The following is a 12,934-nucleotide window of genomic DNA, read 5'->3' as shown; positions in this document are numbered from 1 at the left end:
GTTCTTACATTCAAACAAATCCTGTTAAATTTTATGATTTGTATTGTTCTTTATTTTTTATAAATTATTGATGGTTCTGGCAGCTCAGGTGGCACTTTATTTAAAAAAAGTCTATATATTTGGCAGATGTAAAGCATACATGTGTATGTTTTTTGTGTTAGTCCATCTTTATTTTATTTTATTATTATTATAACAGCTCAGGGATTTTCAAGGAGCAACATGTTTGTGCAGTTTCTAAAGATTTTAGTTCTGTTTTTGAATGAAGGGTTGGAAATTAATGCTTTTCTTGGTTTTTGCTTTTATCCAATTCATCGATTAATCAAAAAAATAATAGACAGATTAATCGATTATTAAAATAATTGTTAGTTGCAGCCCTACTTTGTATATGCTCCCCTTAGGTATAATTTAAGAAGGCACAATATCTCCTTCCACTATTATGCGGATGATGTACACATCTATCTGCCTGTCAAAACAGATGATAAAGCTTCATTTCTGTCAAAACTTGATTGGCTGAGAGATTTAAAAATATGTCTGGATCAGAACTTTCTTTGTCTTAATGAAAATAAGACTGAGATGGATGTGTTTGGTTGTTTTAGGGATTAAGGTGCTTGTGTAGATGCACTTGGTAATTTGGGTTTGTATGTTTTAGACTTAAACAGATTACTGAAAAACAGATTAGTTCTGTTTGATAAAGTCAAGCCCTACCTGCCACATAAGGAGTTACTGTAACTCTTTATATGTTGGTTTGGATCAGGTATCTCTTTTACGCTTATAGTTAATCCAAAATGCAGCAGCTCGGCTCTTAACTGGGAGTAAAAAGTATGAGTAAATTACCCCAGTCTTAGCTTCACTTCTATTGTATGTTTTTACGATTTTAAATGGGTTGGAGCCTTTAGTACTTTAGTTTATTTATCAGAGCTTTTACATGTCCACGCTCCTGTTAAAGCACTGAGGTAGTCCATTCAGGTGCTCCTTGATGTTCCAAGAACCAGGTCAAAAAATTATGGTGACCGCGCTTTTTCAGTGGTGGCACCTAATTTGTGGAAAAGAGTACCTGTACACATAAGAACTGCTAAGTCTGTGGGAATTTTAAAGTCATTACATGAGACACACCTGTATTCCTTGGTTATTATTTAGAGTTTATGAGAGTCTTTTTCTAGACATTGTTAAGCACTTTGGTCTAACATGGTTGTTTTTAAATTTGCTATATAAATACAGACAGCAGACGGGTCCGCTGTCGAGTTGCGTTGAGCTGAGTTCCACAGCCAGAAGCTGTCAATCTATACTGGACCTGTCAATACAACCATTTCATATCGCGCCTAAATAGCTTAAAGGCCTTTTATATGAATAAGAGAGTGATTATATAATGTCACAGTAGACAGTGATGACAGAAAAACGGATGTTGCGTTAAGGGCATGAAATACATTTTTAATGTGTTAATCTGAACAAATAATCGCATGCGTTAACGTTGACAGCCCCAGTTGCTATATAACAACGCAACACTTTTGTTTTTGCCCCCGTTTTTCATGAGCTGAACTCAAAGATCTAAGACTTTTTCAATGTACTCAAATACCCTATTTCTGTCAAATAATGTTTACAAATCTGTCTATATCTGTGTTAGTGAGCACTTCTCCTTTGCCGAGATAATCCATCCACCTAATCCATAGTTTTTATTTTTCTTGTCATGAATGAATACATCTTAACGCAATAGCCTATTAAAATACCTTACAGTAGTTCTGCATGATTATGGCAAAAACATTCAGGTTTATATTTTTCCCCATGATATTGTAATTGGGATTATGTTTATTAAATAGACACTGAAATACTGTGTGTCTTTCAAAAACAACTGCATGCCATATTCTTTATATAAACATTCTGCTCCTGAAATAATTGAGGGTTAGGGTTAGGGAGACAAATTCTTTCTGGGGGGGCATGCCCCTTTTGCACTACCCCCCCTAAAATGTATTTAAAATTACAGATATGTTTTATTTAAAAAAGGAAAGAAAAACATGCCTTTCTCCATTGTATTGGAATGAAGAAAGGACATCATCTGTAAATTATGTAAACTCTAAGTAATTAGAGAAGAATCTTCCTTTTTGGCTGACCTATTCCTTTAGAGGTTGGCCGGTATTTTTACAGTGTCTCTAAACATAATTTAGCGCATTAAGGTTTGGTGTGGTAACAACTCACAGACGAGGAAAATGGAGCTGGGCTGTGTGAGGAAATCAGGGAGGAAGAGCCATTTGATCACATTAGATTCCGTCATGGAGCCTGGAAACCTCCAGGGATAATCTGGAAACAAGTCAACAAAATCACTAATGCAGAACGGTGAAATCAGAAAGAGAACAGAAGAATGAACTCACAAAATTAACAAACGCACAGTGTGATGAAAAGTGTCGTACATTTGACCACTCCAAGACACTGAAGATTGCAGGTACTATAAGCAGAGGATAATGCCTACACACGCTTTTAAGATCCTACTGATTTTGTTCAGATAGGATAGATCTATTAAATATTTCCTGAACGCATGTTAAATTAAAATCTTCCAAGAGATGAACATTAGCGATTTTATCTGTATAAATAATAATTGCAGGAGGACTTTAACCTGACTGTTATATTCATAGCTCTTAGATATGCATGGTCAAACATTTCACTCATTACAAAATTAGATTTTGAAAAAGCAGTACTAAACCATCAAATGCTTTCTTGCTCCATTTAGTGAATTCCCCCCTTTTACTTTATGTTTCTGAGAGTTATACAGACCTTTACAAGCAGCTGGTGGGATTCCAATACACACAAAATACTGGAATGTGATGATGCAGGCGAGAAAACAGCAGTATTTGGGCCAGATCTCTGCGATGGCTTTCCGTCTGCGTCTGTACATGACCACAGCCAAAGCAAAGCCATGCAGCATGGAGTAAAAATCCATCCGCTGACCCATCACGTTTATCGCCAACAGAAAACACATCTGACAAAACAAATCAACAACACACCTGGTATAGTGTTTCAAGGTACTACTGAATGAAAAAATACATATGCTGGGACCACTTAATTCAAAACATCAGAATCTCATTGCATAAAATGACAAAAATATCATTAACAAAGCACCATTTTGATTGTTTTTATTAATTTCCCCATGTGAAGTCGTTTAAGGAATATTTCTTATTTTCATTGAAAATCTTTTATACACATATATTCCAACAAAAGACACGTCAAACATAAATTAAAGTAATAAAAAAGGTCAAATAAAAGATACATGAAATATTCATCTCAATCTTTTAAAAGTCTTTTCAATATCTATGAATTAAAATGATAAGGGCGGTAAACTCTGAAATGTACCTCCAGACCAAACTTGTAGAAGAAATAGTTGATGAAATATTTGGCACAATTCACAATCCCGTTGTCAAGGTGTTGCCGGGTGATGTCATGAAAGATGGTCCGTGAGGGGGGAGGGGAAAGTTTGTTCCTCAGACGGAAAAACTCCTGGTGTCTGTAAATGGTGACCTCAAAGGCCAAGAAGGCCAACATCAACAAGTTATTCTGGTGAAGAAAGACAGAAAACACATTCATTCCATTTCACATTCATCTGAATATTTAAATAAATGTTTATATTTGTCATTAACATGTGATCTCTGTGATTCGAACAAGCAGGAGTGCATTTCCCAAAAGCATCGTTAACAACTATTTTCGCAAGTTCCGTCGTTTCAGCATAGTTCAACGATTCAAGTGTTTCCCAAAACCCTTGTTCCAACAATCAAACGCAAGCAGCATCGCGAAGTTGCGTGGTTGGAACTACAGGTCTAGAGCTGTGGTTAGAAGCATAGTTCCTTATTATTACATGTAGAAAGAGCAGGCCAAGGCATAAGTGAACTGAGCAGCTGCTTAGGGCCCCGCTGCCACCAGAGGGTTCCCAAGAGTACATGAAATTACATTTTTTTGTGATATATTTCTGACACAATGTTTAGTGTTTAAGGATAGAAATGTTGAAAGACTGACAGTATCCACTGATGCAAACGACAAAATGCTACTTGAATTTACGTGATTCATGTAATTTATAATCATCAGTCAATTTAGCGTTTTATTTGAGATAAGATTAAGAATAAATGCGTGCATATTGTAAATTAATTTAATTGATATCAAGTAAAATACACTTGCCAAAAATAAAAACATATGAAATCATCCTCACTCTAAAAAGGCAAACTGTGTGGCTTTGGAAGTGTTTGTAGGTTGTAAAGGTTATAGGTTACATAGATTTTTTTTATAAAAATCTTTGCAAACAGTTTGCAAATTGATTTAGCAATAAATTCCGCAACCTTTGCATAATGAGTCCCTGTATGGTCTGTGCTTAAAATTTAAAGGGAACGTTCATCTAAAATTGGAAGTAAAAAAATCATCAAATGTTTTGACAATCAAAATACACTTATTGTACAAGGTTTTTGATTTTATGATATTTCTACTTTCCAAACACAGTTGCAACTAATAGAATTGGGTGTTATAGATTCATAGTGTGCACGAAGGGCCCCCAAAACAAATTCCGCTTAGGGCCCCCTAAAGGCTTGGGCCGGCCCTGCATGTAGACTTACATACATCATGCTTTTGAGCAAGGTAAGCAAGCAACATGCAGTGCATTCTATATTCACCATTCTAAATGTACAAATTCAATTTGACATCTTTTAGTATGTCAAAAAATAGAAACGTTGTTTTTTTAGAAGTGCACATGCGCCTGTGCCCTTGTGCTCTAGGACCCTGGGGAATCCCTGGGTGGAGTTACATCAGAGGAAACTTATGAATGAGTTAAATGTCTTGAAATAAAACCATAGAGAGTTAATATACGATAACAAAAATACTTTTCAGATTCAGTGTACATTATTTACAGCAATATTATGAAATTAAATAGATCTATAACGAAGAGGACGAGCATGTTACAGATAATGACACACTGGAAAGTATCCTATCCACCGCAGCTATGTTGAAAACGAGGCAGTGGTGGGAGGCAAACCATGGTTAGAATCAGATACAATAATTGTTTGGACTACCAAGCTTCAGTTATTAAAACGATTAATGATCTTATAAGTGAAGGCATAAGCAGAGGATGTTTGTAAAATGACACAAGCTTTTGTACTTTTGTACCACTTCAGCCGTACCACCATCACATATTCAAGCTCAAGCTGGAAACGGAGCGTTGATTACATCATATATATTAAACACGTATGTTAGAAACAAGCTGCCAGTATAGTGATGCTATTCATGTCTGTGAAAACGGCTGGATTGCGCTTACTTTACACTGAGATCCGATTGGAAGCGCGTGTCTTTTCATTGTGCATGTGGACAACATCCAGATACAGGTTGCATGTTAAATACAAATGTTAAATCAGCCCATGTGATAAAACTGTTTTTATCGCTATGCATCTTCTAAAAAAGTACAGAATCTACAACAAATTCTGAATCCCATCTAGACGCATTCCTTGACAAAAATGCAGCTTTTCATATAATGTTGAATATAAATGAATGAGGCTATAATTTATTTTTAAAAGCAGAGGGTGTCATGCTTCTGACCCACCTTGTCCTGTTTTTCTTGACCTAGCAGCAGAACCATGACATAACCTCTTGTTTTATGTGGAGAGAGGCATTATGGCCCTTATGGCCTTCTATACGCTCTCTCCGGTCTCGTCTCTATTCCCGCCCTCGCGTCTCTTCCTTATTGATTGTTAATTATTTCATGCCCCGAACCTGATCCCTCTTGATTTGGTCCCCTTTAAATGCCCTCTTTCTATTGTCCTGTGCTTGTTCGTTTTGAGTGTTTGCATGTTTGCATTGCATATTGTTAGTTTGCCTTCCTATGCGTTTGCCTTGTCTTGCCTATCCTACCCTTGCCTTGCCTAACCTTGCTGTGTTTGTAAGACGTTGTGTCGTTATTTGTATTTAGTCTATTTTTTGCACCCTTGTGGCAAGTGTTTTGTTTTGATTTCTTGTTTCGTTACCGTGTTCCTTCCTAGTTTGTGTTTTGTTGTTATTATCCCCATCGTGGGTCTTTTATTTATTATTATTAAAGTCTTGTTTTCATTAACCCCTTCACCGCTGCCTGCACTTGGGTTCATCCCACACGAGTCGTGACAGAGGGGGTTTTGCATGTTTGCATGTTCAGACAAAAAAATATGCTGTGGGCCATGAAACAATCACGATATTTTTTTCGACCGCGCATTATCATACATATTTTTAAAAGGAAAAAAAGACCTGACCTATACTCTCTTATCTATCCAAACTTTGAGGTTTAATAGGATTATTTTGCTTGAAGAAATCTCTCTGGTAACAGGGTTGAACCTATGTGTGTGGCATATGAAATTAATAATATGATCAAAGCCTCACCCTCAGGTTGGGCAGTAAAGCATCTTTTATCTTGTAAAGGCCGACCCAGTTGGCAGGGTCCACTCCTTCGATTCTGTACAGTAGCGATGAATTCATCTTCTTCTGTTGTTCCTCTGTGTAGTTGTGGGGCTGTGTAGAAAAAATATATACATACATTCACACACACAACTATACATAATTACTTCTAAATCAGTACATGAAAATCTTCATGATTAAAAAAAGTTTAAACAAGCACACACGGTTGGGTAAATGATGACAGAATTTGTAATAATCTTTTATTCAAATGCATTTACATTCCACAATTGTTTTATCAGTTATGGGTGACCTGTCTCTTCACTCTAACATCGTTTGTACCCACCATGGTACAATGGCTTGAGTAGTTTTTAGGCTGGATGGATTCAAGCTGATAAAACATCTTGCAGACGATGACAACACACGTCCACACGGTGCAAACGCTCGAGGCCAGAACCCGAATCTGCTTATAGGGCAGAGCGAACGTCCACGAGATCAGAAACACATAGTTCAGCAGCGAGACCTGCGACAAATAAAACAAAAACATCTTCAACCTTCAGAGGACCCGAAAGAGACCAGTGCACGATTTCATTAAAATACTAAAACCTTTTAGAGAACAAACATCCTGAAATAATCCTTCACCTCTTTGAGAGACAGGACGATGATGTAGGTGGATACCAGCTTGATGATGTGCATCTCCAGAAGCCACCAGATAAAGACCTTGAGTTTATGAAAGTATTCGAGGAACCGGAGGAACAACACTGTGAGCCGGTCCACAACCAGATGCCATTTACTCTTCAGATCTGAAGCACAAAGTCAGAAGACACTGGAATCATGTGACACCTAGAGCGAGCTTACAGACTTCTTTAAGAATAAAGAATAAAACAATAGAACAGTAAAAAATCACCTGAGCTCTGGTCTGAAGGCGCTTCTGGATCTGTAGCCACACTGGACTGATGAAGATCCTCCTCACTGGACAGATGAGCAGAATGAATAGATAAAGACTCTTTCTTCTTGTCTTCATCCACACAATCCACCGCCAGCATCTCACTGACAGAGTCTTTCTCCCGCGCTTCCTTCAGCAGAGGTTCAGGAGATGTGCTCACCATCGTAAGATCTGCCAAACTCCCGTCTGGATGAGCCAGTCTGAGAATCAACAACATCAACATCAGCACACGTTCATTTATTACAGTGACAGATGAATGCTTACTGCAGCATGATTCTTCAAATAGAGTTTCAGGTTAAGAAATGAAACTTCTTTATTATTATGTGGAAATGAGTATTTCTCTGAAAAGTTTTTAATATAAATGTGACAGCATCTAAAGAGGCTTTTCCGTAAAATGAAATAAAGAAAAATATTATCTTTTTATAATTGACATTTAAAATGTATTTTTATTATTTAGAAATGTAAAAATGTATTTTGTTTTTACAGATGTATAGATTGATAGAAAATAAGAAAAAAAGACTTGTTAAGAGTATTGCTTATTGTGTTAAATATTGTTTGTGGGGGTAGTGACATTGTGTGAATTAATACAATAAAAAATTTTTGTAAAACGATGTCCATAATTTCATAGTTCTGTTACAATCTAGTAATAAAACGTAGAAAAGGAACAAGCATAAAAATAAATCAAATAAAATAAAAAATTGAAATAAAAAATAAATAAATACAGGTATAAATATATACAAATATTAGAAAAATATAAAAATAAATAAAGGACTGGATGACTTAACAAAACAAAACAATTAGTTTTTAACGATTTTTGATCTAAAGAAATGATGCGTTTAAAAAAAATGTTAGAGTAAGCTGTGTGTGCAAGTGAAACCCGCTCCTGGCAGTTTAAACAGTCACAAATATGTGATGGTATGGTTGAAGTGGTGACATAAAACCGCTTGTGTGATTTAACATATATCCTCTGAATAAGAATAAATACAAGAATATATATTGGAAATAAATACATACAATTTTAAATGAATATAAAAATAAACGAACCGATAATGAAAGGACATGATCAAAAAATGTATCCAAAAAAACTGGACACATTAAATAATAAATCAATTAAAAGAATTGAGAAATAATTGAGGTCAAAAATTGTTAAAAAACAGATTATTTATCGAGTCATTCATTCCTTTATTTATTTTCATATTATTACAATTATTTTTTCATTTATTTATTTTAATTTTGGCAGGCTTGGTCCTCCATAGACATCAAGTGACACATAAAAATTATTATTAAACATAAACAATAATTTTATTTGACTTTATATATAAATTAGATATTTGAATAAGTTTCCTCTCCAATTGAAGAATCATGGATAACTGAAAAGGCACAGTTTTTTTTTTACTTGATGACATGCAGATTAAGTCAGCTAAGAATGGGTCAAAAAACCTTTCGGATGAATCCTATCTTGTCAATGACACAAACCTTCAATCAGGATTATTATTTATCAGTTTAGTTTCCACAGGCAGGGTTTGAATGGAAAGCTGTGTGCATTAACAATATAATTTCAGGAGCCCACCTGAGAGAAGCAATGCATGTGTCTTTGCCAAACATGAATAGCTAAATAAACAAAACCATAAGAAATAATTCAGCAGTCTTAAAAACAGACTGTGAGTGTCATCCATAGACCACATCGTCCAGATGCCTCTCGCTGTGTTTAGGGTTTTTAACGCTTGCATGATGAGGCTTCATGTCACATCGAGCTTTACCTCCTGTTTACCACACTTACTTGTTCTGAGGTGATGAGAATTTTTGCTTGAGGCTGTTAAAGTAATTTACACAACGAAATCAAAGCAAGAAACACGTCATGTCAAAACTCATTAAGTCTAGATGTTGAGATTAAGAATGAGTGATATAAAGAGAAAGAATCAAGATTTAAGGTGAGGAACGTGCACTTTAGATCATGCTCAGAAGACACATTCCCTTCATTTTGAGGATGACGTGGTTGGGAGAGTTATTCAGGATTCTGATGTTAGGATTTTTAATGGGACTTATCTGGATGCAGACGACCAGGCAAAGACAACATGAAATCAACATCAACCCCATTTACTCTTTCCATGCGTGTTTTTATTTGTATATTTTTTCTTCACTGTCTTTGAAATGCTCCGCCTTTTAAAATGACTTTCGTTCGGTGGTCATTAGCTGACACGAAAAAATTATGACAATTACCGAATAAAGATCTGTGAGTAGGATGCTAAAAATGGCTACATTTTTTACTATACAAAATTGCAGGCTCATAATCCTGATCTAGCTTTATTTTTTTAACAAACTTGGAGGATTCTTCTTAAAACTTCACTTCATAATTTTTTTAGTTATCTCATCCTTTTATTTCTTAAATACCATTAAAGTTTCTGGAAGGAGTGGTTGTAATCCTCCTTGACAAAGTCTGCATTGGCTTTACCGACAACTCTCATATCTTTATAGATTCAATGAAATTCTTACGGATAAAACAAGTGCCGTCCTACACAGCACAAAATTGGCATTTTAACCGGTCAAATACATGACATTATGGAAGTAAAATGGGTTGCACATGTTATTTCATGTTGACGTTAAGAGAAATGAGGTTATGATTCTTTAAACATACATTTTTCAGTCTAGCCATGACTGATGTGAGGTTATTACAGTAAGTGAGAAAAGAGGAAGTCGTTTTTGGTGGACTGACAAACAGGAGAGAGGGGTTAGAAATGAGGGAAGAGGTGAAACATTCTGTGTGGTTTCCAGAGAAAGAAAGCGGACACCCACCTATCCACGATCAAATAGATACGACCACTGACTTTAGTAAAGCTGTTGCATGAGAGATGGCAGGAGAAAGACGCCAGCAGATGATTGGTTAAAAGAAAAAAGAAACGAACAGAATAAAGATGACTCTGTCTGCGTAAAACACGAGAACTACCTTCTGCTTTAGATTCCACTGAAGGACAAATATTACAAAGGAAAGTGAAACCAAGTCATGGTGAAGTTCACCCAAAAATCATAATTCTCCAACACCTTCTGTGGTCCACAGAAAAAACTGTTTTTTTATCGGTTTTAGGGTGACAGGTGAATAAATCGTGACAGAATTAATATTTGTGGGTGAACTGCTCCTTTACGTTCAACAAGTTATGTCTCTGTGTGAAACCGTTTGATATCCAGAGTTGTACATATGCACTGACATCTGAAAAACATCTTCAAGATATTTTAAGTAGATCTTAAAGCCTATTGACACACAGTACGTTCAAAGTCTTCATAAAAAGAAATATTCAAAGTACGGGATAACGTACAGGCAGCCGGCTGTTATCGCAGAAATAAGCCAAGACAGTGTAAAGTGGAGTATTTCGCGATAACAGCTTGCTGCTTGTACATTATCCCACTTATTACACATTTACTTGCCACATGAGAAATAAACTGGACATGAAATGTGAATTTGAAATATTTTACTAGCTCATTTCAACCGGATGCAGACCTTCCACGAGGAAAATACGTTTAGTTTCGGTTTTAAGGTAAGAAACAACATTGAAATGTCACGAACAGGCAATTTGGTTTGATCATTTGTAAATACAGTGTAATGTCTTAATGTTATTAAAAGACATATTTAGATTTAGATTGTAAAAAAAAACAGATTTGCTGCATCTGGGTTACCGTGTTTCATTAGTTTTTAGCGGTTGTTATCTCGGAATAACAAACCTACAAATGTCGCGATTGGCCAATCAGAATCAAGCATTCCAACGCGTTATAAATGAAAATATTGACGGTACCTGTATATGGTGCTCTCTTCTTTGCTGACGACAGCTTTGAGATCGGTGAGCTGAAGAAAACGGTCGTGGAAGTAATGCAGGTGTAAGATACACACCAGCAGAAAGGACGTGGGGATGAAAATTCGAGTAAATAATTCAGAGAGGTTGTACTTCACCAGCCCAATGTCATTTAGTCTGCATGACGACAAAGAGAGAGATGATGTGGAGGTTAAGCAAAGTGTTACATGTCTACTTAATTCAAACACTGGAGATATGTCGATCTACACTACATACATTTTTAGGCGTCCTAAAGCCTTTATGAGACATAACCATGGTTTTACTATAGTAAAAGTGAAATTAAAATGTTTTTTGGGTGATTAAATATGATGTGTGTTACCATATTCTACTTCAAATGTTATTGTGTTGAGACCATGGTAAATTTCAGGCATGTGATCAGCAAAGGAAAAAAAGATTGAAGACTGGGCGGACCCGCGCCCAATCCCCCCAAAATAGTCTTGTATGTTACCATTCAATTTTTACATTAATTTTACGACAGTTTGCCAAAAATAAATATTTTTCACTTGGCAACACAAGAACAAACAATTATAATTACCCAATTCTGACGGGCCATTTTGGAAAAATCAGTTCAAATGTTTATTAGTTTAACAGTCACCTTAACAATATTTTATAAAATTGGTAGAAAGATTGCGTAGAAAGGATCCTGTCGGCCAAGATGACTACGCGCACATCCCCAGACCCCCACAATTTAAAATAAATATATTTTTTGCAATTTACGCAATCAAAAAATACGTAAATCTGTATTTATACAGGAAAGTCACACCCCTGAAATTAGCGGGTACTTTGTTTTTACTACCAAAATGATTTTTAAACTACGGTAAATATTTGGGAAGGTGAAAAACATCCGAATGCAGTTAGCTTTGAAATTTGGAATGTTTCAACAAGTATCAACAAATTTCAACTACTCTTGCCAAAACATGACTACAAAGCTATAATGTCCCAATCGATTTTGGAGACAAACAAGGGTTTGCTTAAGTCTCATCTGTGTCTCATATATTTCTCCTGAGAAAAAGAGTCACAGTTTTCACAAATGAAGAGCACAGAAGAGAAGTCAACAATTTGTCAACTGAGCTCAGATTTGTCAAGTCGAAAAGTCAAAAAGTCAATATTCAATATAAGATCTCAATATGAACACGAACATTTCTCATCAAATTTACCCAAATCCAGATTATATATCCTCTACAAATACAATCTACATTCATTTGACACCTCCATACTCTTCATGTGTTTCAACAATTACAAATCTCAACATTTCTCAACATAAAGGGCTTTAAAACTCACACTTCTCGTGAAATTCTCGTCATTTTAGACCAGGTGTCAATGGCGTTCTCAAACTGACAGGTGTAGATCAGGATAAGCACTAGCATGGTGTAGACCACCACGGACATCCAGAAATACTTCAAGATCCTGCGCCAATATTCATAATGAACCTGAAGAAAAGGACACCCCCGTCAAGATCCAATCACAAGAATATCATTGTGTAAAAGTGATTGACAGGCCTTATAATCACAAGCCCCGCCCCTCATCGAAAAGCAGTACCTGATACAGGGCCACGCAGAAAAGAAACATCATCATGTAGACGATCTTGTACATGACCATTTTTCCCTCGAAGCTGACGAAGAAGAACATTCCTCCGCAGATGTAGATCCAGTATTTGACCAGCAGAGCCATCACCAGCTTCCCCATCACCTGCATCAGGTCGTTCTCATCCCCCTCCTCTTGCACATTCTCTTCATCTACAAACCAATGACATGATTTTGAAAAACCT

The 12,934-nt window shown here is 36.1% G+C and overlaps 1 protein-coding gene across 1 annotated transcript in view; it reads right to left on the bottom strand.

The window, feature by feature from the left end:
- LOC130418249 (piezo-type mechanosensitive ion channel component 2) overlaps window positions 1–12,934 on the bottom strand; it is a 98,201-nt gene that overhangs the window by 48,504 nt on the left and 36,763 nt on the right. The window contains exons 15-24 of the mRNA XM_056744284.1: window positions 12,706–12,902; window positions 12,448–12,596; window positions 11,110–11,283; window positions 7,286–7,524; window positions 7,021–7,181; window positions 6,725–6,901; window positions 6,367–6,495; window positions 3,340–3,540; window positions 2,764–2,968; window positions 2,191–2,292 (exon numbers count right to left, since the gene is read on the bottom strand). Coding sequence (XP_056600262.1) covers window positions 2,191–2,292; window positions 2,764–2,968; window positions 3,340–3,540; window positions 6,367–6,495; window positions 6,725–6,901; window positions 7,021–7,181; window positions 7,286–7,524; window positions 11,110–11,283; window positions 12,448–12,596; window positions 12,706–12,902 — 1,734 coding nt within the window. The remainder of the gene's footprint in view (window positions 1–2,190; window positions 2,293–2,763; window positions 2,969–3,339; window positions 3,541–6,366; window positions 6,496–6,724; window positions 6,902–7,020; window positions 7,182–7,285; window positions 7,525–11,109; window positions 11,284–12,447; window positions 12,597–12,705; window positions 12,903–12,934) is intronic.

The sequence above is a fragment of the Triplophysa dalaica genome, chromosome 3, assembly GCF_015846415.1.
Source record: "Triplophysa dalaica isolate WHDGS20190420 chromosome 3, ASM1584641v1, whole genome shotgun sequence".
Classification (NCBI taxonomy): Eukaryota; Metazoa; Chordata; class Actinopteri; order Cypriniformes; family Nemacheilidae; genus Triplophysa; species Triplophysa dalaica.
This window is presented reverse-complemented; position numbering and strand designations above follow the sequence as displayed.